General features: G+C 38.8%; 2 protein-coding genes across 8 annotated transcripts in view; one reads left to right on the top strand and one right to left on the bottom strand.

The window, feature by feature from the left end:
• The window catches only part of GPR19 (G protein-coupled receptor 19), an 82,531-nt gene that overhangs the window by 17,264 nt on the left and 40,680 nt on the right, over positions 1-24,587 (bottom strand). The window contains exon 5 of one of the 3 annotated variants that reach the window (XR_007469952.1): positions 14,048-16,537. The exons of 1 other annotated variant lie outside the window; for it this stretch is intronic. The gene's annotated coding sequence lies outside the window, so the exon portion shown is untranslated. Of the gene's footprint in view, positions 1-14,047; positions 16,538-18,713; positions 18,921-24,587 lie in introns of those variants that run through there. One more of the 3 variants, XR_007469950.1, reaches the window with a different exon arrangement.
• CREBL2 (cAMP responsive element binding protein like 2) overlaps positions 1-24,587 on the top strand; it is a 56,450-nt gene that overhangs the window by 4,481 nt on the left and 27,382 nt on the right. For 3 of the 5 annotated variants that reach the window (XM_012537232.3, XM_033408124.2, XM_033408126.2), the window contains exons 2-3: positions 17,690-17,887; positions 19,072-19,216. In XM_012537232.3, the coding sequence (XP_012392686.1) occupies positions 17,690-17,887; positions 19,072-19,216 (343 nt within the window). Of the gene's footprint in view, positions 1-17,689; positions 17,888-19,071; positions 19,217-19,712; positions 20,315-21,961; positions 22,831-24,587 lie in introns of those variants that run through there. The other 2 variants (XM_033408125.2, XM_033408127.2) reach the window with 2 other exon arrangements.

Consider the following 24,587-nt stretch of genomic DNA (forward strand, 5'->3'; position numbering starts at 1 on the left):
GTAAAGAAGAATAGGATTCCCTCAGAAAATGGGAAAGAGGGAACGTCCTATACTAAAGCATATTGCACTGGGAAATACGTATTTTGCTACAAGCTAGAGCAGGAATTGGGGAATTTTCTTTAAAGGGGCAGATAGTAAATATTTGTGGGCCATGTGATCGATCTGTCGCAATTAACTCTACCACTGCAGCGTGAAAGCAACTGTAGGCAGAATGTAATGAATGGATATGGCTGTGTTCTGATAAAACTTTATTTCCCCAAACAGGCAACAGGCTGGCTTTGGCTTGCCAGTTGGGCTGGAGTTTACTGATCCCTGAGCTAGAGCATAAGGCACAAGTAGAGGTGTGGGCAGAGATAAGGATGGACGGATAATCAGGGGCCAGATCATGATTTGCTTGGCAAGTTAAGCTCAGAAATTTGGGCCAGTATTTTTCAAAGTGTGAAATAAAGAAGACTGAATCAGAATTTTTGGGGAACAGGGCCTGGGAATTTGAATTTTGTTTGAAAACCAAGGCACCATAGTTGTTGAGGAGCTATTAAAGGATTTTAAAGCAAAGGTGATAATATCAGATTTGTGTTTTCAAAAAAAATGTTCATGGCTATATGGAGACTGGATTAGGGTAAAGATGTAGGAACTGGAACAAGACTAGAGGCAGATGGTCCAATCAGGAAGGAACATAGATTTTGGCATATAACCAGAGTTCAAATCTAATTTCTGCCACTTAAAGCTATTATGATTTTGGACAGATTATTATTTTTTTATTGAAGTATAGTTGATTTACAGTACTGTATTAGTTTCAGGTATACAGCAAAGTGATTTAGTTATATATATATATTTTTTGGATTATTTTACATTATAGGTTATTACAAGGTATTGAATATGGTTCCCTGTGCTATACAGTAAATCCCTGCTGCTTATCTATTTTGTGTATAGTAGCATGTATCTGATAATCCCATAATCCTAATTTATCCCTACCCCCCTCCCTTTTCCATTTGGTAATCATAAATTTGTTTTCTATGTCTGTGAGTCTGTTTCTGTTTTGTATATAGGTTCATTTGTATTATTTTTTGATTCCACATTAAGTGATATCATATAATATTTGTCTTGGTCTGACTTACTTCACTACGTATAATATTCTTTAGGTCCATCCATGTTGCTGCAAATGGCAATATTTCATTCTTTTTTATGGCTGAGTAATATCCCATTGTATGTACATATATACCGCATCTTCTTAAGCCAGTAATCTGTTAATGGGCACGTGGGTTGTTTCCATGTCTTGGCTGTGGACTGCCATAGTGCTGCTGTGAACACTGGGTGCATATATCATTTTGAATTAGAGTTTTCCTCTTTTCCAGATATATACCCAGGAGGGGGGTTGCCGGATCATATGGTAGTTCCATTTTTGTTTTTTTAAGGAACCTCCATACTGTTCTCCATAGTGGCTGTATCAATTTACATTCCCACCAACAGTGTAGGAGGATTTCCTTTTCTCCACACCCTCTCCAGTATTTATTATTTGTAGACTTTTTGATGATAGCCATTCTGACAGATGTGGGGTGATACCTCATTGTGGTTTTGATTTGCATTTCTCTAATAATAAGCAATGTTGAACATCTTTTCATGTGCTTGTTGGCCATCTGTATGTCTTCTTTGGAGAAATGTCTATTTAGGTCTTCTGCCCATTTGTTGTTTGGGTTTTTGTTTTTTCGGTATTGAGTTATATGAGCTGTTTAATATTTTGGATATTAACCCCTTGTCATTCGCATTGTTTGCAAATATTTTCTCCCATTCTGTAGGTTGTCTTTTTTGTTGATGGTTTCCTTTGCTGTGCAAAAGCTTTAAAGTTTGATTAGGTGCCATTTGTTTATTTTTGCTTTTATTTCTTTTGCCTTGGGAGACTGGCCTGAGAAAATATTGCTATGGTTTATGTTGGCCAATTATTTTAATCTTTTCAGAACTGTATTTCTTTACCTATAATTGGATGTGTTAATAAAGCCTTATTGAGTTAGTGTGAGAATTAAATGTTATATATGTATTAAAACAAACTTAGTACATAATGGGTTCAAAACAAATGCTGGTCCTCTGTGACTCCTCACCAGCTTGGTTAGATTGCTCAGAAGAAAGGCCTGAGCTGAAGACCATGCTAGAGACCATTACAAGGTAGGTTGTGGTTGATGCAGCGTGCATAAAATCCTTGAAGGATGAAGACGGTGGACAGAAGAGAGAGCTAAAGAGACAGAACCCAGGAAAACTTTAAAATGATCAGAAGAGGCCAAGGAATATGACTCAGCAAAATAAACTGAAAAGGAGAGGTTAGTGATACAGGAGAACCAGGAAAAAAAAGGTTGTTATTCCATGTAAAGTAAGTAGTGAAAAAGTATCCATTGGACTTCAAAAACAGGAGATTGTTTATGAACCTAGCTTGAGAAGTTTCAACAGAGTGATGGGGCAGAAGCCAAAACGTAGCGGTTGGGGAAGAGTGGGTGGTGAAGAAGCAAAGACAGTTAAGTGTACAGGCCGACCTCTCAGAGATACTGTGGGTTCATTTCCAGACTACTGCAGTAAAGCAAATATGTAATAAAGCAAAGTCACATGAATTTGTTGGTTTCCTAGTACATATAAAAGTTATGTCTACATTATACTGTAGTCGATTAAGTATACAATAGCATTATGTCTAAAAAAAAAAGTACATACCCTACTTAAATAATACTTTACTGCCAAAAAATGCTAGCCATCATCCAACAATGCAGGATTGCCATAAACGTTAAGTTTGTTAAAAAATGCAGTAAAGTGAAGCACGATAAAATGAGATATGCCTGTAGGCCACTCTTACTGAGTCAGTTTGTAACAGTTTGGGGCATTGCTAAAATACATGTATTATATTTAGCTTCCAACAGTAATAGCTGGGGAAGGGGAGGATTAGGGGTCGGGAGAGGAGAGGCAGGAGTTAACAGTCAGAAATGCCTGCTTTATCTTGTTTCTCCTCTGTTGATGAGAAAAACTGGCAGAAGGGTTAGCAGCAGGAAGATGTGATTAGACTTTCTCTCTTTCTGAAGATCTGGTAAATAAGAAAAGAGAAGAAGCCTAGCCAACAGCTGTGAAGGAAGTTATGGGAGCCTTGACACCAAATGAAAGTATAGCTGCTTGTTTTTTTCTTTAAAGTGGTAAAGAGCAGTGGCTGGCCGCATTCATATCTATCTTATTTTTCTTTAATCGATGGCAGATAACGTTTCACTTTATGTTTTCAAAAGAAAAGTGAAACAAGCTTTCCTGCTATTTTCCTTCTTAGCTGGGGCTGATGCTGCCACTTCATGTAAATGCAGTAATTCTCTTAGACTTAACAACTTGAAACTTTTATGGGTCGCCTTAAGAATTAGAGCATTAGGGGACCTCCCTGGTGGCGCAGTGGTTAAGAATCCGCCTGCCAATGCAGGGGGACATGGGTTCGAGCCCTGGTCTAGGAAGATCCCACATGCCACAGAGCAACTAAGCCCGTGCGCCACAACTACTGAGCCTGCACTCTAGAGCCCACGAGCCACAACTGCTGAGCCCACGTGCCACAACTGCTGAAGCCCGCGTGCCTAGAGCCCGTGCTCCTCAACAAGAGAAGCCACCACAATGAGAAGCCCGCGCACCACAATGAAGAGTAGCCCCCACTCGCTGCGACTAGAGAAAGCCCGCGCCCAGCAATGAAGACCAAACACAGCCATAAATAAATAAATATATTTTTTAAAAAAAGAATTAAGAGCATTAGGATGTAAATAAATGCTAAAAGGGTGGTAAAATAATAAGAGTTATTGATTGGTTTTTGAGATTTTATATCCCTTATGAGAGAGGTTTGGTTTTTTTTTTATCAACTTCTATTAGCTGGTGGTAGTGGTGGTCATAGTAATACCAATTTAAATTAAATTGCAAAATATTGCTAATTTTTCTTTGCATTTATTCATCCAATTATCAGTCTTTTAATAAATGCCTTTTAAATGCCTGGCTCTGGGCCAGATACAGTGGGGATTGGAATAGAAAACACAGCTTCTGTGCCTGCGGTGCGCACATCACTTGGGGAGATAGAACTTAAATCTGTGAGGCCACTAAAAATAACCAGTATACCGTGTCAATTCAGCGTGATGGTGACTATATGTTCCAGAGATTCGGAGACGAAAAATAATGTGTAGACAGAAGGTGACTGTCAGCAAGAGCTTCACAGAAAGAGGGCCAGGGCTGGCCCTAACCAAAGAGAGCATAATATTTGCAGGTTTGGATCGGGCGGCAGGGGCGGGGGTGGAGAGGGAGCGTTTAGAGAAATGGTGAGTATAGGTAGGAGTGCAGGGCGTGGGGTGAGCTCCCCAAGGACACAGGCATGACTTGTTGGGAAAAACGAAAGAGAAAATTGGCTCGGTGAGCAGGAGCCTGGATGTAGTGGGCTGAATGGTGGCCTCTAAAAAGATACATCCATGTGCTAATGGAACCGGTCCCCTTATATGGTAAAAGAGTGAATGGCCAAAAATGTGATTTAGTTAAGTATTTGAGAGGAGGAATTTATCCTGGGTTCTCTGGGTGAACCCTAAATCCAATGGCAAGTGTCCCCCTAAGAGTGAGGCAGAGGGGATTTGACAGACAGTTGTGGAGGCAGTGTGACCACAGGGGCAGAGGCTGGATCCACGTGGCCACAAAGGAAGGAATGCTCACAGCTGCCAGCAGCCGGAAGAGGCGAAGGATGGCTTCTCCCCTAGGGCCTCTGGAGGGGGTGCAGCAGCCCTGCCAGCTTTCTGGCCTCCAGAGCAGAGGGAGTACATTTCTGTTGTTTTAAGCCACCAACTTCGTGGTGGTTGTTACAGCAGCTACAGGAAGTCAGTATTCTGGATTTGGTGACCTGGTAAGCAGTGCTGAGCCAGAGGCCTTCCCTTGAGCTGGAGCGTGACATGGCCAAAGGGCCGTTAAAGTTTGTTCTCTCTAGAATGATCAGGTATTACTTTTTCACAATGAAAAAAAAATACACTAAAGTTATTTTAATAAGCTGAAAAGAAAGGCTAACTTGGCAGTTCTTTGCAAGACAGATTAACCAGGGAAGTAAGGATGGAAAAGGAGGGATGGGAGGGAGACCCACCGGGAAACCCACGGCAATACTCTGTAAGTAGGGTACTAATGTAGGTAGTAGGAATAGAGAAGAAGAGCTGAATCAGACATGTTGTAAAGGAATAAACTGGCATGACTTCAGTGGGTGGGCACAGAGAGTCGTCAATAGCAGAGGGAAATTTCAGAGACGCATAAAATGAAAAAATTTGTGAGTTAACCTCCTCACCGCTGCCCTCCATCAAGTGACTAATGTCACAGTGAGCTGGATTAAATGAATCCAGTCATTAAATGAATGACTATATAGCATTAATATAGCACTGCATTTAAAGCATCTGTCCGCTTTAGAGCCTTTTCAGGGAGTTATATGTTCAGGTTAATGAGTCCTACCTAGGAATCTAGAAGGGAAATAGTCACGCTTGATGAGAGTGAGTCAGCTTGTGACAACTGAGCATCTTGAGTCAGTTGCTGTGATGCTAATCAGGGGGCTTGGGTTCTATCTAGATTTTATATCCATGAAATAAAGAGATCACTATGCTTATCTGTGTGTGTGCATCCTTCTCCCAGCAGGACTCCTGTATGTACTGATATCCTGCCCTTTATAATGGTGTTTATTTCATGTCTGCTGCATTTCAGAAGTCTATTAAATATATTAAAGATAAGGACCCTGGGCTTCCCCGGTGGCGCAGTGGTTGAGAGTCCGCCTGCCGATGCAGGGGACACGGGTTCGTGCCCCGGTCCAGGAAGATCCCACATGCCGCGGAGCGGCTGGGCCCGTGAGCCATGGCCGCTGAGCCTGCGCGTCTGGAGCCTGTGCTCCGCAGCGGGAGATGCCACAACAGTGAGAGGCCCGCGTACCACAAAAAAAAAAAAGATAAGGACCCTATCTTCTTACATTAATATTCCTAGAGTTTGACAGTGTTTGGGGCAAAGTGAGTGTTCAATAAATGGTTGTTAAATAAGAAATTAAATTTCCCCTCTTTACCTGAAAAAGATGAGCATAACAGTGTTAACCTCCCCTGGTGTGAAATAACGTGAGCCTGACACGTGGAGGCCTAGCTCAAGGCCTTGCCCGCAGTGAGTGCTTGCTCCTTGCACGCCCAGATTTAGCTCTGAATTTGTTTTTGTTGTTTGTTCCTAAAAAGCCAAAGTGAAATGATCCAAGAATCTTTGGAATAGGATTTAATCTGGACACTGGAGTCCTCCTCATTGGAAGAAGCCCCTAAAGGGCATCTACAATCACACCTCTGCTTTCCACAGACGTTAAACCCGTTGACTGGGGAGCCTGTGGCATCAGGAGCTCCCTCTTGGCTAAATGCAGTAGTTTTATCTTAATTCTCAGCCTTTTAAAACTCATAAAGTAGGAGCTTTATGCTTGACCCCTCCCCTCCCTCGTGGTCTTTCTCATCTGCTCGTGTCTCTGCGCCACCTTGATTCTTCCTTTGCTGCTATTCTTTCTGCCGCTAAGGTTCATGTCATTTTTTAAAATAGCCCATACCATAAAATTCATCCTTTTCAAGTATATAATTCTGTGATTTTTTAGTGTATTCACACAGTTGTACAATGATCACCACTATCTAATTCCAGAACATTTTCATCACCCCAAAAGAAACCCTTATAAACAAACTGTTATATAATGGAATGTTATTCATATTATTTAGCAATAGAAAGAAACGAGCTATTAAGCTACAAAAAGGTGTGAGGGAACTTAAATGCATATTGCTAAGTGAAGGAAGCCAGTTTGAAAAGGCTGCGCACTGTATGAGTCCAACTATCTGACATTCTGGAAAAGGCAAAACTGTAGAGTAATAAAGGTCAGTGGTTGCCAAGGTTTCACGGGAGAGGGAGGGAGGAATAGGTAGAGTGCAGGGGATTTTTAGGGATTTTAATATTCTGTATTATACTCTAATGGCAGATATATGACACGATGCATTTGTCAAAACCCATAGAATTGTACAACACAAAGAGTGAACCCTTAAGTAAACTATGGACTTTACTTATTAATAATATATCAACATGGGGTTCATCAGTTGTAACAAATGTACCACACTAGTGCAAGATGTTAATAGGTGAAACTGTGCAGGCAGAGAGAGAGGGGATATATGGGAACTCTGTACTTTCTGCTGAATTTTCCTGTGAACTGAAAACAGCTCTAAAATACAAAGTCTATTAATTAAAAACAAAACAAAAAAACCTTTAGCAGTCACTCCCTATTATCTCCTTCTCCTTCCAGCCTTAAGCAACCACGAATCTACTTTCTGTTGCTATAGATTGCCTATTCTAGACATTCCATGTACATGGAATCATATAGTATGTGGCCTTTTGTATTTGGCTTCTTTCACTTGGCATAATGTTTTCAAGGTTCATCCATGTTGTACCATGTATCAGTACTCCATTCCTTTTTTTGGCTGCATAATATTCCATTGTATGGATATACCACATTTTGTTATCCATTCATCAGTTGATAGATATTTGGGTTGTTTCCATTTTTTAGCTATCATGAACAATGGTGCTCTGAACATCTGTGTACAAGTTCTTATGTGACATATGTTTTCATTTCTTTTGGGGATACACCTAGAAGTAGAATTGCTGAGTCACATGGTAATTCTGTGTTTAATATTTTGGAGGAACTGCCAAACTGTTTTCCAAAGTGGCCACCATTTTACATTCCCAACAGCAATGTATGAGGGTTCCATTTCTCCACATCTATACCAGTTCTTGTTCTTGGCTGTCTTTTTGATTATATAGCCATCCTAGTGGGTTTAAAGTGGTATCTCATGATTCTGATTCACATTTCCCTAATGACTAATGATGTTAAGCATTTTTTCATATGCTTATTGGCCATTTGTATATCTTCTTTGGAGAACTGTCTATTCAGATACTTTGCCCACATTCTAATTGGATTATTTATATTTTTATTGTTGAGTTATGAGTGTTCTTTATATATTCTGGATGTAAGTCCCTTATGTATGATTTACAAGTATTTTCTCCCAGTGGATTGTCTTTTCACCTTGATGGTGTCCTTTGAAGCAGAACATTTTTAATTTTGTGAAGTCCAATTTATTTTTTCTTTTGTTGCTTATGAGGTCATACCTAAGAAACCATTGCCTAATCCAAGGTCACAAAGATTTATTCGTATGTTTTCCTCTAAGAGTTTTATAGTTGTCTCTCTTACATTCAGACCTTTGTTCTGTTTTGAGTTAATCATTGTGTATGGCATGTTGTAGGAGTGCAAGTTAATTCTTCTTTGTAGATATCCAGTTGTTCCAGCACTGTTTATTGAAATGACTATTCTTTCCTCATTTCTCTATTGTTTTGGCACCTTGTTGAAAATCAATTGACCGTAAACATAAAGGTTTATTTCTGGATGCTCAATTCTTTTCCATTGATCTATATGTCTGTCCTTGTGCCAGTACCACACTATCTTGATTAGTGTAGCTAATAAGTTTTGAAATCAGAAAGTGTGAGTCCTTCATCTTTGTTCTTTTTCAAGATTGCTTTGGCTTTTTTGGGTCCATTGTATTTCCATATGAATTTTAGGATTATCTTGTCAATTTCTGCAAAACGTCAGCTGGAATTCTGATAGGAATTGTGTTGAATCTATAGCTCAGTTTGGGGAATATTGTCATCTTAACAATATTAAGTCTACCAATCCATTAACATGGAATGTCTTTCTTTTTATTAGGTCTTCTTTAATTTCTTACAGTGATTTTTGTGGCTTTCAGTATATGTCTTGCACTTTTTTCTTTTTTTAAGTTTAGGCTGAGTTGGGTATTAGTTGTGGCACGTGGGATCTTTGTTGTGGCATGCGGTATCTTTCGTTGCGGTGCATGGGCTTTTTTCTAGTTGCGACATGCAGGCTCTCTAGTTGTGGTGTGCAGGCTCCAGAGCGCATGGGCTCTGTAGTTGTGGCGCACGGGCTTAGTTGCCCCATAGCATTTGGGATCTTAGTTCCCTGACCAGGAATCAAACCCATGTCCACTGCATTGGAAGGCAGATTCTTAACCACGGGACCACCAGGGGAGTCCCTGCACTTATTTTATTAAGGTTATTCCTAAGTATTTTATTCTTTTTGATGATATTCTAAATGGAATGTTTTCATTTTCAGCTTGTTCATTGTATATAGAAACACAACTGATTTTTGTATATTGACCTTGTGTCTTGCAACTTTGTTCAACTCATTTATGAGCGCTAATAGTTTTTTTGTGGATTCCTTAGGATTTTTTATATATAAGATCATATCACCTTCAAATAGAAATAGTTTTACTTTTTCCTTTGTAATCTGAATGCCTTCTCTTTCTTTTTCTTGCCTAATGGCTGTGGCTAGAACCTCCAGTACAATGTTGAATAGAAGTGACAAGAGAAGACAAAAATCCTTGTTTTGTTTCTGATCTTTGAGGGAAAGTATTCAATCTTTCACCTTTAAATGATGTTAGCTGTGTTTTTTTTCATAGATGCCCTTTACCAGGTTGAAGAAGTTCCCTTCTATTCCTAGTTTTTTGAGTGTTATGGTTTTTTTAAAATCATATAAGGGTGTTGGATTTTTTTTTTTTAATTGGCATTGGGTCTTCGTTGCTGCGCACAGGCTTTCTCTAATTGCGGCTAGTGGGGGCTACTCTTTGTTGTGGTGCATGGGCTTCTCATTGCAGTGTCTTCTCCTGTTGCAGAGCACGGACTCTAGGCATGCGGGCTTCAGTAGTTGTGGCACATGGGCTTAGTTGCTCCGCAGCATGTGGGATCTTCCCGGACCCCAGGGCTCGAACCTAAGTCCCCTGCATTGGCACGCAGATTCTTAACCACTGTGCCACCAGGGAAGCCCCAGGGTGTTGGATTTTGTCAAGTGCTTTTTCTGAGTCTATTGAGATGAACATGTAATTTTTGTCCTTTTTCCTATTGATATGGTGTATTACAGTAATTGATTTTCAGTTGTTAGACCAACCTTTATTCCTGGGATAAATCACATAGTTATGGTAGATAGTCCTCTTTATATGCTGTTAGATTTAGTCTGCTTGTATTTTATTGAAGACTTTTCCATCTATATTCGTGAGGCATACTGGTCTTTAGTTTTCTTATGATATCTTTGGTTTGGGTATTAGGCTAATATTGGCTCATAGGATGAACTGGGAAATGTTCTTTCCTCTTCCGCTTTTTGGAAGAGGTTTTAAAAGAATTAGTGTTAATTTATTAAATGTTTGGTAATTTACCAGTAAAGTCACCTGGACTTGTCTTTATGGGAATTTTTTTGATTACTTTTTCAGTCTCTTTATTTGTCATAGGTCTTTTTAGATTTTCTATTCCTTCTTGAGTCAGTCTTGCTACTTTGTGTCTTTCTAGAAATTTGTCCATTTCAACTAGGTTATCTAGTTTTTTGGCAATTTTTCATAATATTCCCGTGAAACCATTTTTACTTTGGTAAAGGTAATAGTGATGTCTTGTCTTTCAGTCTTGAGTTTAGGATTCTGAATGTTTTCTCTTGGTCAGTCTAGCTAATGGTGTGTCAATTTTGTTGGTCTTTTTGAAGAACCAACTTTTGGTTTTATTGATATTTTTTTCCCTGTTGTTTTTCCATTCTCTGTCTTATTTATCTCTAGTCTGATATTTATTATTTCTTTCCATCTACTTGTTTTAGGTTTAATTTGCTCTTCTTTTTCTAGTTTCTCAGGGTAGAAAGTTAGGTTATTGATTTTAAAATCTTTCTTCATGTAGGTGTTTATGGCTACTTCTGAGCACTGCTTAAGCTGTATCTCATAAAGTTTTGGTATATTGTGTTTTCCTTTTCATTCATCTCCAAGTATTTTTCTTATTTCCCTTGTGATGTCTTCTATGACTCATTGGCTACTTAGGAATGTCTTTTGTGTTTTATCTGTCATATTTATTAAATGCTTATTGTGTACTAAGGTAAAATATGACAGAGTCCTTGGTGCTTACTTTCTAAAAATCATGACCTTTAGCTTTAGCTTATCTCAAAGTGTTAAAAACAGATAGTTAACCGAAAAGTAGGACCTTCATTCTTACTTTAACGTTTTTAACATATAATGAAGACAGACTTAGAACTGCAGAGGCCCTGCTGAAATCTAACATCTCTAATATCCTACCTTTGTGAAATAAGTTCCCTGTGCAGGGCAAGACAAAATCAATGGCTGGCAAGTTGCTTTTCTTGGTGGTGTGGGTTAGGGAGACAGGCCTTGTGAGTGTTTCCCTTAGGACCTTTTCTCTGCAGCTCAAATGTGTTTTGGGGAGGAAGAGGAGGTAAAATGGATAGCCAATAAAGAGGTACCATGTTACAATAACAGCTATTTAAATTTTCACGTGGCCCTATGTCGGTAGAAATAAAACTACAACAGAAAAGAAGTTAAATTGGGGGGTTATTTTCATAGTTTTCTTCTTGGCCTTTGTGTTGGTGCGTAAAAATCAGTACTTTTATTTAGCCACATTAATGTGCTTCCTCACAGAATAAGAGAGAGCAAGGGGACAATGTGGTTATCACTGAGTTTGTGAAAATTCTAAGAAACATTGGTAAGACTAGTTTTTGGCTCAGACATATTTAAGGAATTTGTAGGGTTGATTTCAGTTTTAGTTTCTGGTTCCTCATTTCTTTTCTTTCTTTTAAAATACAGCATGTATTTCTTTTTTTTTAATTAACTAATTAATGTATTTTGGCTGCGCTGAGTCTTAGTTGCGGCATGCAGGATCTTTAGTTGTGGCATGCGAACTCTTAGTTGTGGCATGCATGTGGGATCTAGTGCCCTGACCAGGGATCGAACCTGGGCCCCCTGCATTGGGAGTGTGGAGTCTTAGCCACTGGACTACCAGGGAAGTCCCCTGGTTCCTCATTTCTTATTAACTTCCCTTATCCGTTCCCCAATCTTTATGGCTTATGAAATATGTAAAGTTCAGTTGTTAAGGCAACTAGTATACTAACCTATATTTGTATAATACCCTTTTTTTTCCTAAAAAAGTGCTTTCATACATTATTTTACTTAAGATTTATAATAATCCTGTGATGTGTTTCACTCTCTTGAAAACTGGCATGGTAATCAGATTTTAGCTGACACCAAAAGCCAATAATTCAGTCTATTACTGAGGAAAAATTAAGCTAGAGAAGTGGTGGTTATGTGGTCTTAAATATAATTTTACAGATGACATAAAATGCAGGAACCCTGGATTCATTTACTGTGCCTTTCTAACTTAAAAAAAGGAATAAAATAGTTCCAGTTTAAATATTTTGCTACCATGAAAACTAAACAAAGCGCTATACCTTTTGTTTGATTTTTATGACTATGCTAGGTTTGTGTAAAAAATCAGTGAAGTCTGTGCAGTACACTGTGTCCTCTTGCTGGCTTCTCAAAGGCAGCCATTCCTGAATTCCATTCCTGAATTAATTAAAAACAGCAATATATAAGGTATTGGATTATAGTGAGTGGTATGTGACTGATGACTCATTTTACTACATAAAGAATAGATGTGATTACCATTTATTTCACTATAGACATGATTTTAGGCTATAAATATATTGCTTTTTAAAGACTATCAATAGCAAATACACTTTGTTTTAATCTAGGGTGATTTCAAAATACTTTATTGAAATTGTGCAGTTGATATAATATAGGCATAATTTAAAATTTAGCCCATAGTAATATTTGGATCAACTAGTTATCCTTCAAGTGGTAATCATGTATTTGATTTTGAAAAAAAGTTTCCTGAGGTATATATTATTATATTGGAATCAAAACGTGATGAGACAGAATAGGAAAGCTTTGAAAGACCAGTTTTTGAAAAGTTACAACTAATTTGGGAGCAGTGCTGAAGCAGCTAGCTTTTAAGATGGTGGTGGAAAGGATTTTCTTCCAGAGCCTCAGAGTATTCAGGCTCATTTCGGAGCCACCCTATAAAATGCTAGATGCAGTGGTTCGCCGTCTTGTTATGACACAGCTTCTGGTAAATGTAGCTGATTAACATTTGAAGTTTGGTTTTCCTGACCCAACCATGATACCAAGTAAAGATCTGATCTTTATAGGGTACTGGGCATTGTTGGTTTATGGTATTAATAGTGATTCCAAACACACAAACAAATTAGAGTTTTTATATCCAAATGGAGATTGATCCTTTTAGTTTTGTTACCTGGTAAGACTTCTGCATTTATTCCAGTGATTTGCCAGTGTTTGAGTTTTGCATCTTCTCTTTTAGAATTGCCTTTAAAGCCTCAACAATATTCCTTTCAGTATACGAAAGTAGTGACATTTTTATTCTCTGAGGGTAATTTTCAGAAAGACCTAGACATCATTTGGAGCCTCCTCAGATAAACAAAGCGGACCATCAGATTGGGAATTTAAAGAATAACGTCTCATTCGAAAGTAATACAGCGAAAGTAATATTGTGTTGTGGCTTGTAAGAAACTGGCTCCAAAAGCAGTTTCCAAGAAAGCTTATTCATTGGAATAAATTTACCCCTTTCAAAGTGACTCCTTTAAAGGAAATTCATTTGATGTATAAGTTCAGTTTCATGTATTTAAAATTCATCATCTTTATCTCATAGTTACATCTTATATAAGAACTTGGGGAGGTTCCAAAGCTAAACAGTGAAGAACATTAAATTACTCTGGCAGTCACCAAACAACTGTGCCTATGCAGATAAATGAATAACAGGGATATTGAGAGGATGTCTATGACACCAGAGGGAGCCGGTAGAAATCTCCTGAGACAGTCTAGGGTTATAATTATAGACTTGTAAAGGCAGGAGACAATTATCCTGAAGATTTCAGGGACTTCTGTGTGTTCCCTTGGGCTCAACAAATTTGAAGAGGGAATTGATAGCCAAATTGTTTAGGATTCTTATTTATTTATTTATACACATAATTTTATATACAAATTTTATGTTTTTCTAATTGTAAATATTTAAAAATCATAAAAAATACAGCATATCCCCTCGCTCTTGAGCCTCCCTCCCATCCTTCCTATCCCACCCATCTAGGTCATTGCAAAGCACCGAGCCGATCTCCCTGTGCTATGCTGCTGCTTCCCACCAGCCAGCTATTTTACATTCGGTAGTGTATATGTCAATGCTGCTCTCACTTCGCCGTCCCACCCCATGTCATCAAGTCCATTCTCTATGTCTACCTCTTTATTCCTGCCCTGCAACTAGGTTCATCAGTACCACTTTTTTTTTTCTTTTTTTTAGATTCTATATATATGTGTTAGCGTACGGTATTTGTTTTTCTCTTTCTGACTTACTTCATTCTGTATGACAGACTCTAGGTCCATCCACCTCACTACAAATAACTCAGTTTCATTTATTTTTCTGGCTGAGTAATATTCCATTGTATATATGTGCCACATCTTCTTCATCCATTCATCTGTTGATGGACATCTAGGTTGGTTCCATGTCCTGGCTATTGTAAATAGTGCTGCAGTGAACATCGTGGTGCATGTCTCTTTTTGAATTATGGTTTTCTCAGAGTATATGCCCAGGGGTGGAATTGCTGGGTCATATGATAGTTCTATTTTTAGTTTTTAAGGAACCTCCATACTGTTCTCCACAGTGGCTGTATCAATTTACATTCCCACCAACAGTGTAGGAGGGTTCCCTTTCACCACACCCTTTCCAGCATTTATTGTTTCTAGCTTTTTTGATAATGGCCATTCTGACTGGCGTGAGGTGATACCTCATTGTAGTTTTGAGTTGCATTTCTCTAATAATTAGTGATGTATTTTTTAATTTCTTCAGTGATCTCTTGGTTATTTAGTATCAATTAGATCTGTCTGGTCTGTTGTGTCATTCAAAGCTTGTGTTTCCATATTTATTTTCTGTTAGGATGATCTGTCCATTGGTGTAAGTGGGGTTTTAAAGTCCCCTCCTGTTATTTTGTTACTGTCAATTTCTCCTTTCATGGTTGTTAGCATTTGCCTTATGTATTGGGGTGCTCCTGTGTTGAGCGCATAGACATTTATAATTGTTATATCTTCTTCTTGGATTGATCCTTTGACCATTATGTAGTGTCCCTCCTTATCTCTTGTAACAGTCTTTTTTAAAGTCTATTTTATCTGATACGAGTACTGCTACTCCAGCTTTCTTTTGATTTCCATTTGCATGGAATGTCTTTTTCCAACCGTTCACTTTCAGTCTGTATGTGTCCCTAGGTCTGAAGTGGGTCTCTTGTAGACAGCATATATATGGTTCTTGTTTTTGTATCCATTCAGCCAGTCTGTGTATTTTGGTTGGGGCATTTAATCCATTTACATTCAAGGTTATTATTGATATGTATGTTCCTATTACCATTTACTTAATTGTTTCGGGTTTGTTTTTGTGGGTCTTTTTCTTCTCTTATGTTTCCTGCTTAGAGAAGTTTCTTTAGCATTTGCTGTAAAGCTGGTTTGGTGGTGCTGAATTCTCTTAGCTTTTGCTTGTCTGAAAAGCTTTTGATTTCTCCATCGAATCTGAATGCGATTCTTGCTGGGTAGAGCAATCTTGGTTGTAGGTTTTTCTCTTTCATCACTTTAAGTATATCCTGCCACTCCCTTCTGGCCTGTAGAGTTTCCACTGAAAAATCAGCTGATAACCTTATGGGGAAGCCTTTGTATGTTATTTTTTGTTTTTCCTTTGCAGCTTTCAATATTTTTTCTTTGAATTTAATTTTTGTTAGTGCAATTAATTTGTGTCTTGGTGTATTTTTCCTAGGGTTTATCCTTTACGGGACTCTCTGTACTTCCTGGACTTGGGTGACCATTTCCTTTCCCATGTTAGGGAAGTTTTCCACTATAATCTCTTCAAATATTTTCCCAGACTTTTTCTTTTTCTCTTCTTCTTCCAGGACCCCTATAATTCGAATGTTGGTGCATTTAGTGTTATCCCAGAGGTCTCTGAGATTGTCTTCAATTCTTTTCATTCTTTTTTCTTTATTCTGCTCCTCAGCAGTTATTTCTACCATTTTGTCTTCCAGCTCATTTATTCGTTCTTCTGCCTCAGTTATTCTGTTATTGATTCCTTCTAGTGCATTTTTCATTTCAGTTATTGTGTTGCTCATCTGTGTTTGTTCTTTAGTTCTTCTAGATCTTTGTTAAACATTTCTTGTATTTTCTCAATCTGTGCTTCCATTCTATTTCCAAGATTCTGGATCATCTTTACTATCATTATTCTGAATTTTTTTTCAGGTAGATTGCCTATTTCCTCTTCATTTATTTGGTCTTGTAGGTTTTTACCTTGCTCCTTCATCTGTGACATATTTTTGTGCCATCTCATTATTATTATTTTTTTAATGTGTGGAATTGTGTTCTTGTCTTACTGGTTGTTTGGCCTGAGGCTTCCAACACTGGAGCTTGTAGGCTATTGGGTAGAGCTGGGTCTTGGTGCTGAGATGAGGAACTCTGTGAGACCTCACTCCAGTGAGTATTCCCTGGGGTCTGAGGTTCTCTGTTAGTCTAGTGGTTCGGACTCGGAGCTCCCACCGCAGGAGCTTCCCCCCGACCCTGGGCTGGCGAATCAAGGACCCGCAAGCCATGTGGGGTGGCAAGAAAAAAAAAAAAAGGAGAAAAATAATAAAGTAAAAAATAAAATTAGACGAAGAAACTAACAAATATGTTAGAAAGAACGTAAAAATATAGGTATGTCAACAACCGGAAGGTATATCAGTACCACAATAGTAACAGAGGGAAAGGAAAAAAAAGGGGGGGAGGCCTTGGCTGTGGAGGGCGGGGCCTAAACAAGGGCGAGTTTTGGGCAGTGGGCGGGGCCAATGCTCAGGACCCACAGGGCTGGAAAAGGCCCTGGGTGCTGTTGGGGGTGGGGCTTAGGCTCAAGGAACAGAAGGGGCACAGGCATGCCCCCCACCCCAGTCTCAGAGGGCACGGGACCTCACCTGGGAGCCCAGCAGGCTCCCTGCATCTGAGTGGGCTGGGCGATGGCCCTCCACTCCTCTCCTGCTCTTCTTGGAAGAGTCCCTCCCACCTGCCTCTTCTGATTTCCCTGGCCTCAGGGGTGCTGATCCTGTCTGGCCTCCACTTCTCCTACCCCCTTCGGTCCCCCTACGTCCTACTGGTTCACTTTGGGTTTCCTCCCATCTCCTTGGGGGTCAGAGTTCCCCCACCAGTGGCCGTCAGGCACCCTAGTTGTGGGGAGACGCTAACTCCACGTCTTCCCACACCGCCATCTTGATTCCTCCCTGCCACTGACCTTTTACGATCCTTTCTTCTATGTGTTGTTTTATAAGATTGAGATCATACTGAACTTAATTTTCAATATTTTGTCTTACTTATTAAGTCAATAAAAATTCTATGTGAACAAAATATTTAATGGCAGTCTTTTAGTTTGTTACTATCTAGCTACATATGGTTCATAAAGTTTACTGTTAAGCTTTGTAAAGTTTATTATTAAAACAAGTTTATTATTGAAGAAATAATGAAAACTTATACTATTGCTTCTCTCACATTCATGGTATCAAAAGTATCAGAAAAAGAAATTATGAAGCAAAGAATCATAAGGCATTTGATGGGATTATGCTTTCTTAGTGCCACAGGCTCCATTTATTGGTTATTTGTAAATGTTTTCCTTGCTAATATGCAGCCGCGGTCACTTTCCTAGACCCAGAACTAGGAAAAAAATTAACTGTTTCTCTCTCTTGCTGAAGGTGGTTGGAGGTAAAGTGAAGAAGCCCGGCAAACGTGGTCGAAAGCCAGCCAAAATTGACTTGAAGGCAAAACTCGAGAGGAGCCGGCAGAGTGCAAGAGAATGCCGGGCCAGAAAAAAACTGAGATATCAGTATTTGGAAGAGTTGGTATCCAGTCGGGAAAGAGCCATTTGTGCCCTCAGAGAGGAACTGGAAATGGTAAGAAAGTCTGTCAGTAAACGCATGAAACAATCAACCTAAGCTATATTAAAACATGAAGATACCAGTTTTTAGCTATCCAGTTGACGAACGTGGGAAGGCACATTCATCTGTTAGCCAGCACATAGGCAAATAAGCATCTTCATACATTGCTGGTGGGAGTGGAAAGTGACTGTTTCTTTAAGGGATTGTTTATGACAGGAAAAAAAAATCGAAAATAACCAAAATGTTCAGCAGTAGGGGATTGGTTAAATTATACTACATTCATGTGTTGGACTGCTTTGCAGGCCATGAAAATCACAGTGCACATGTATGTTTAGTGATGTAAAAAGACACTTACAAGATATTGCTAAGTGGAAAAAGCAGTATAACAGTATGTAGTAATATGCATGGTATGATATTATTTGGCCTGGTTTTATTCATTCATTCATTCAGACTTCAGGTAGTAGCTGTAGACATATACAAGAGAATAGGTAAAAGGGAATAGAAACCCCATTAGTACTGTGAGCTCAGGGGAGGGGGTGACAGGTTGGAAAAGAGAGAGATAATGCTAACATGATCATTACAAAACTGGGACAGGCTACCCCCAGCTTTTTAGAAGGTAAGAGAATTAAGTCGGGTCATGAAGAGAGTCCAAATGTACACTATTCAGTAGACTTTTTTTTAATACGTTGAATTGGACTTGTAAATTATTTTTCACCTTCTGCACTGTAAGCCACTGGAGGACATAATATTTGGACTGATTAATCTTTTATACCCCCAAAGTCCATAGTACACACTCTGGTAGAAAGTAGATGTTTAGTGAATATTTATGAAATAGAGAAAGGAAGTTACAAAATTATTTATTTTAGGAGTAGAAATAATAATGTGACAGTGAGCAAAAAGAGATGAATTCTAATGAATGGCACTCCATGGGGAGATATTCTTTTAGCCAGAGGGCCCTTTTTAATCTGAGCACTACTCCAGCACATCACAAGAAGATTCAGCAGTAGTTTTTCACCCTCTTCTGAAGATAGCAGGCCTCATCCATGTCCTAGGTTATAAACAGGAATACAACAGATGGTGGGATTCCCAGCAGTCAATTTGACCTCTAGTTATGGGAGTTCTTATGTCTAGGATTTCCACCTGTGGTTGCTGAACTCTGACTAGTAAAATTTTATTTAAATATATTTTACATATTTCAGTACAAGCAGTGGTGCATGGCAATGGACCAAGGGAAAATCCCTTCTGAAATAAAGGCCCTACTCACTGGAGAAGAGCAGAACAAATCTCAGCAGAACTCAAGCAGGCACCTGAAAGCTGGGAAGACAGACGCTAACAGCAATTCCTGTGAGTACAGTACATGGGAGAGTTTATCTTTCGAAGAGTGACTTAAAGTAGGCTTTCTATTGACCACTTTCCTTGCTGTGTCTTCAAATAAAATAAAATGCTGATGTCATTTGTAATACACTAATAAGCAAGTGAACTGGCGTTAGATTCTAAATATTGAAATGCGTTATACATGGGGTCTATAAAGAGCAACTGATAAATTCATGGGAAAATTTTAAAGTAGACTCAGTCAATAAGTGAGAGTGTACCAGTCTAGTTATTGTTTTGGCCGCACTGCACGGCTTGAGGAATCTTAGTTCCCCGACCAGGGATTGAACCTGCACCCTCGGCAGTGAAAGCGCCAAGTCCTAACCCCCGGACTGCCAGGGAATTCCCTAGTTACTGTTAATAATAACAATACCTTTGATTTTGATTTACAAAGTATTTTCAGTTATGTTTATCGTAATTATTTCCTCCAGTAATTGTGTGAAGTATAATTGTACTTTTTATTTTATAGATGAAGAAATAGCACAGGTGCTGCTTGGTAAGGTGCCCAAGGTCACACAGCTATAATGGTAGAACCTGTCCTCACCTAGTTCAGGCTCTATCTAGTACAGTAGCCCATCACCTGTAAGGATTTTTTTTTAATTAAGGAGAAATTCACATAACAAAATTAATCATTTTAAAGTCACAATTCAGAGGAATTTAGTACATTCACAGTGTTGTACAACTACCACCTCCGTCTGGTTAGAAAACATTTTATCACCCCAAAAGAAAACTCCAAATGCATTAGCAGGTTGCTCGCTGTTACCCCCTCCCTCCAGCCCCTGTTAACTATGAATCTGCATTCTGTCTCTATGGATTTACCTCCTCTGCATATTTCGTATAAATGGAATCACACTGTGTGACTTTCTGTGTCTGACTTCTTTGACCTAGCATAATGTTTTCCAGGTTCATCCACCTAGTAGCATGTATCAGTACTTCATTCCATTTTATGACTGCATAATATTCCATTGTATATGTATACCACAATTTGTTATCCAGTTATCCACTGATGGATATCTGTTTCTACCTTTTGCTATTGTGAACAGTGCTACTATAAACATGCATGTACAAGTATGTATTTGAGTACGTGTTTTCAGTTGTTTTGGGTATATACCTAGAAGTGGAATTGCCGGGTCATATGGTAATTCTATATTTAACTTTTATTTATTTTTTAAAATATTTATTTATTTATTTTTATTTCGGCTATGCCGGGTCTTAGTTGCGGCATGCTGACTTCTTAGTTTCATCATGTATGTGGGATCTAGTTCCCTGACCAGGGATCAAACCCAGGCCTGCTGCATTGGGAGCACGGAGTCTTACCCACTCGACCACCAGGGAAGTGCCTATATTTAACTTTTAGAGGAACCAAAAATTGTTTTCCACAGTGGCTGAAATATTTTACATTACCACCATAGTATATGAAGTTTCCCATTTCTCTGTGTCTTGTCAACACTTTTTATTTTCCATTTTTGAAAACTGTAGCCTTCCTAGTGAAGTGGCATCTGATTGTGGTTTTGATTTACATTTCCCTAATGACTGATGACATTGAGCAACTTTTCATGTGCTTGTTGGCCATTTGTATGTCTTCTTTGAAAAAATGTCTCTTTATGTCCCTTGCCCATGTTTTAATTGTCTTTCATTATGTTGTTGAATTGTAAGAGTTCTTTATATATTCTGGATTCTAGACCTTTATCAGATATATGATTACACATATTTCTCCCATTCTGTAGGTTTTTTCGCTTTCTTGATAGTATCCTTTGGTGTACAAAAGACTTTAATTTTGAGGAAGACCATTTTTAATTTTGTTGTTCATGCTTTGGGTACCATATCTAACAATCCATTGCCAAATCGAAGGTCATGAAGATTTGCCCTGTGTTGTCTTCTAAGAGTTTTATGGTTTTAGGCCTTATATTTAGATCATTGATCTATTGAGTTAATTTTTCTATATGGTGAGAGATAGAAGTCCAGCTTAATTCTTTTGCATGTGAATATACAGTTGTCTCAGCACCATTTGTTGGACAGACTGTTAAGGTTTTAGAATGAAGATGCCATGTGTTGATTTCTTCATCATTGTGATTGCTTTGGGAGCACTTGAAAATAGTTATAAGGAAATGTTACAAACTTTTTATCTTTTAAAAAATTTTTTATAAAACTGAAGGATTGGCTTTTTATAGCTGTTATTAGATGAGGTAACATTTGCCTTAATCTAAATTCAATTAATGAAAAAAAGCCAAAACAGTTCAGTTTTCTTTCAGTCTGTATTTGAAAATAGCCTTCCCGTAGATACTAAATTAAAAAAAAGAAAGCATGCATTTTAAAACAGATTAACCGAACTTCATTGACTTTAAAAGCATTCTTGAGACTTCCCTGTGCCTGGTGGTGCAGTGGTTAAGAATCCACCTGCCAGTGCAGGGGACACGGGTTCGAGCCCTGGTCCGGGAAGATCCCACATGCCACGGAGCAACTAAGCCCGTGCGCCACAACTACTGAGCCTGCGTGCCACTACTGAAGCCCGCGCACCTGGAGCCCATGCTCCGCAACAAGAGAAGCCACTGAGATGAGTAGCCTGTGTACTGCAAGGAAGAGTAGGCCCCGCTCACCGCAACTAGAGAAAGCCCGCGCGTAGCAACGAAGACCCAAGGCAGCCCCAAATAAATAAATAAATAAATAAATATATTTTTTTAAAAAAAGCATTCTTACATTGGTAACTTTATTTTTCAGGGTGAAGAGCATATAAAATGATGAGTCAGTGATTGAAGCCAATATTCTGATTCTTATTGGAGGATGAATAGGCAAGATTGTACTTCTTGGCTCCATTTACTACCTACTGCTCAGTCATCTCTGTAATTTGCAATTTCTACCAAAATGTGTGATCATAGATCTCAAAGGATTTTGCTTTAGTTTTCAACACTTAGAAAATTTACAGACATTCAGACCTGTTCTGGTTGGTATTGCCACCCATGGCATTTAACATGTTGCAATGCTTGAAAGTACAGTAGAGAGAATGAGTGAAGATTATATTTTTTGCACCTCAATTCCACATTGCTTTATTGGTTAATTTATATTCTTTCCATGTAATTCATGTAATTGTATGTGTATGTGTGTTTAGGTGTCACTTCCTTTCATGTTTTTGATTGCCCTACAAAGAGAAACCAAATGGGCTGATTACTGACTATAAGTTCTCAGCCTTTATGGACCTAATCTTATTCCTTTATATTTACTTGAGTAATGTTTATTTTCTGCATGAACCATTTCTCCTGTGAGCCATTCCAGCATAAGCTGTGAATATGTATTAACAAATTTATACATTTCTATTTTTATAATCCATAATGATATGCCCGTTTTAAATAATGTACACATTAACAAAATCCATCAAGGAAGCCCTTAAGATAGCCTCTATTTAAAACTTTTGTTGCTGTCTTTTCTAACTGTATTTATACAGGTTTGCTAGGGCCTAATCTGTACTTGGAGAATAATTAGTCAAACTTTATTTTTAAATAAGAAGTAACCTGTTAGGCATTTCAGTAACATACATCGTCTTGACAACCCATACAGTGTGTTTCTATTGTATGTCTATATATGTATATGGGGAGGGCAGGAGTGAATGTTCACACACATTTCGTTTTGTAATCACCTAATTTGGAGAATTTTTCTAAAGAAAATAGGATGAAATTAGCTGCTGAGATGGAGTTTCTGCCTCAAGAGATCTGGAACGAAATGAGGGACACATTGCTGGTGGATCTAATGGCGGTAGCCATAACCAGAACACTTAGTTTCTTCCCTGATTTGAGTTTCCTTATGAATGTATTCTGAGCCAGAGAGAAACACACTGTGGGTGTGCATCCGATTCAGCCCTGGCCATGCCTCCACTCTGGAGTGAAGCACTGAAGCAGAGTCGCCAGGGGGCCTGGCAGGAGGGGCAGAAGGCAGAGGAGTTCCCTCCAGTTCCCACCACAACTACCTTTGCTTTCTTCCTGGCTACCAAATGGAGTGATGGTTGAGGAGTTACACTCAATATGATACACTCAGATCTGGGAATCTTTTGATGTCCCCACTGGGACACTTTAACACTCTCTCTTCTCTTTCCCATCCTTAAATCAGGAGTTGTGTTCTCTGTTGCTGCTAAATTGTAATTGCTCTTTGCTCTAATGAAGCAAACATTTGGCTTCCAAACAATATGTGTTTTCTTACGAAGTAGTTTAAGAGGAGGCATCATAGTCTAGCTTGACTGTGAGGGGGAACATGAGATGGACCACATAGTTTCAGGTGATGAGGTACCTCCCTCCTTCTCTGAGGCCATGCATTTGAATTAAGTGCTTCCCCTAAGCCTGAGTTCCTGAAGATCTCTTGTGCTTAGGTCGCAGACTCAGATCTCTAGTCTAGTACTGTGTGACAACTGATATACCACTAGCCCAGTCTGTTGGGCCTCTCTGTGTTTTGGAGGACTGGGGGTTTAAGAGTATTTAATGTCTTTTTAGGATCACAAATATAGATAGATTAAAGATTGTTAATATTCAGGCCTTCAGAATTTAAGTTTTTTAAATATAGTGTTCAGATTGTAATGGGTATGTTTTTGCCATCTGGTCTACTCAAATGTATATTTTTATTTTGCAAAACAGCCCAAGACTTTCTCTACGTTGCTTTGTTCAGTACCTTTTGAATTCCCCAAAAGAGTTGTTTTCAAAACAAACATTCCAAATGAATGTGGCTCTTCAATGGAATGTCCCCATTGTGCTTGAAGTGTTTCTTCTCTGGTTGTGATTTTAAATTTTAGGCTCATTTGAGCTACTCCCCTTCCCTTCAGTATCTTTACAAGAGCAGTGACTTTGTCCTCAGGTAGCCGATATGTAATTTTGGGTGAAAGTAAATTACAGTTTATTTCAGTTTAATCCTAAACCTATCTATTTGGTATTTTGGAGTAGATCAAACCGAGAGAAAAATTCTTGGTCTTAAAAAGGAGTGTTCTGATTGCTTTGGGTATTGTGCTGGTTGCACGCTTTGGCCACTTGAAGCATGTTAATAAACGTCACTGATTAAAACAGCTGGAGCATTTCTTGCCCCATTCCAGTTAAGGAGCAGCATGCTGAAATCCTAGCATCTCTCACTCACCTATAAGGACAACATACTGGCTGAGAGAGAACAGAAGCGGGTGGAAGAGTCAGCGAGCTCAGTCCCCCTTCATCTGTTCTGCTGTTCTCCTTGCGCTCTGAGTACACAGAGTAATATTTCCTTTTTCCTTTTCCCAAAGAAAGGAAGGTAAGGGGGAAAATAAATTTACGTATTTAGACCAGTCATATTCTGTTGTTAATTTAGCATAGATCCGTTGTATATTAGAGCAACTGAGTAT

Source organism: Orcinus orca, chromosome 11 (assembly GCF_937001465.1).
Source record: "Orcinus orca chromosome 11, mOrcOrc1.1, whole genome shotgun sequence".
Classification (NCBI taxonomy): Eukaryota; Metazoa; Chordata; class Mammalia; order Artiodactyla; family Delphinidae; genus Orcinus; species Orcinus orca.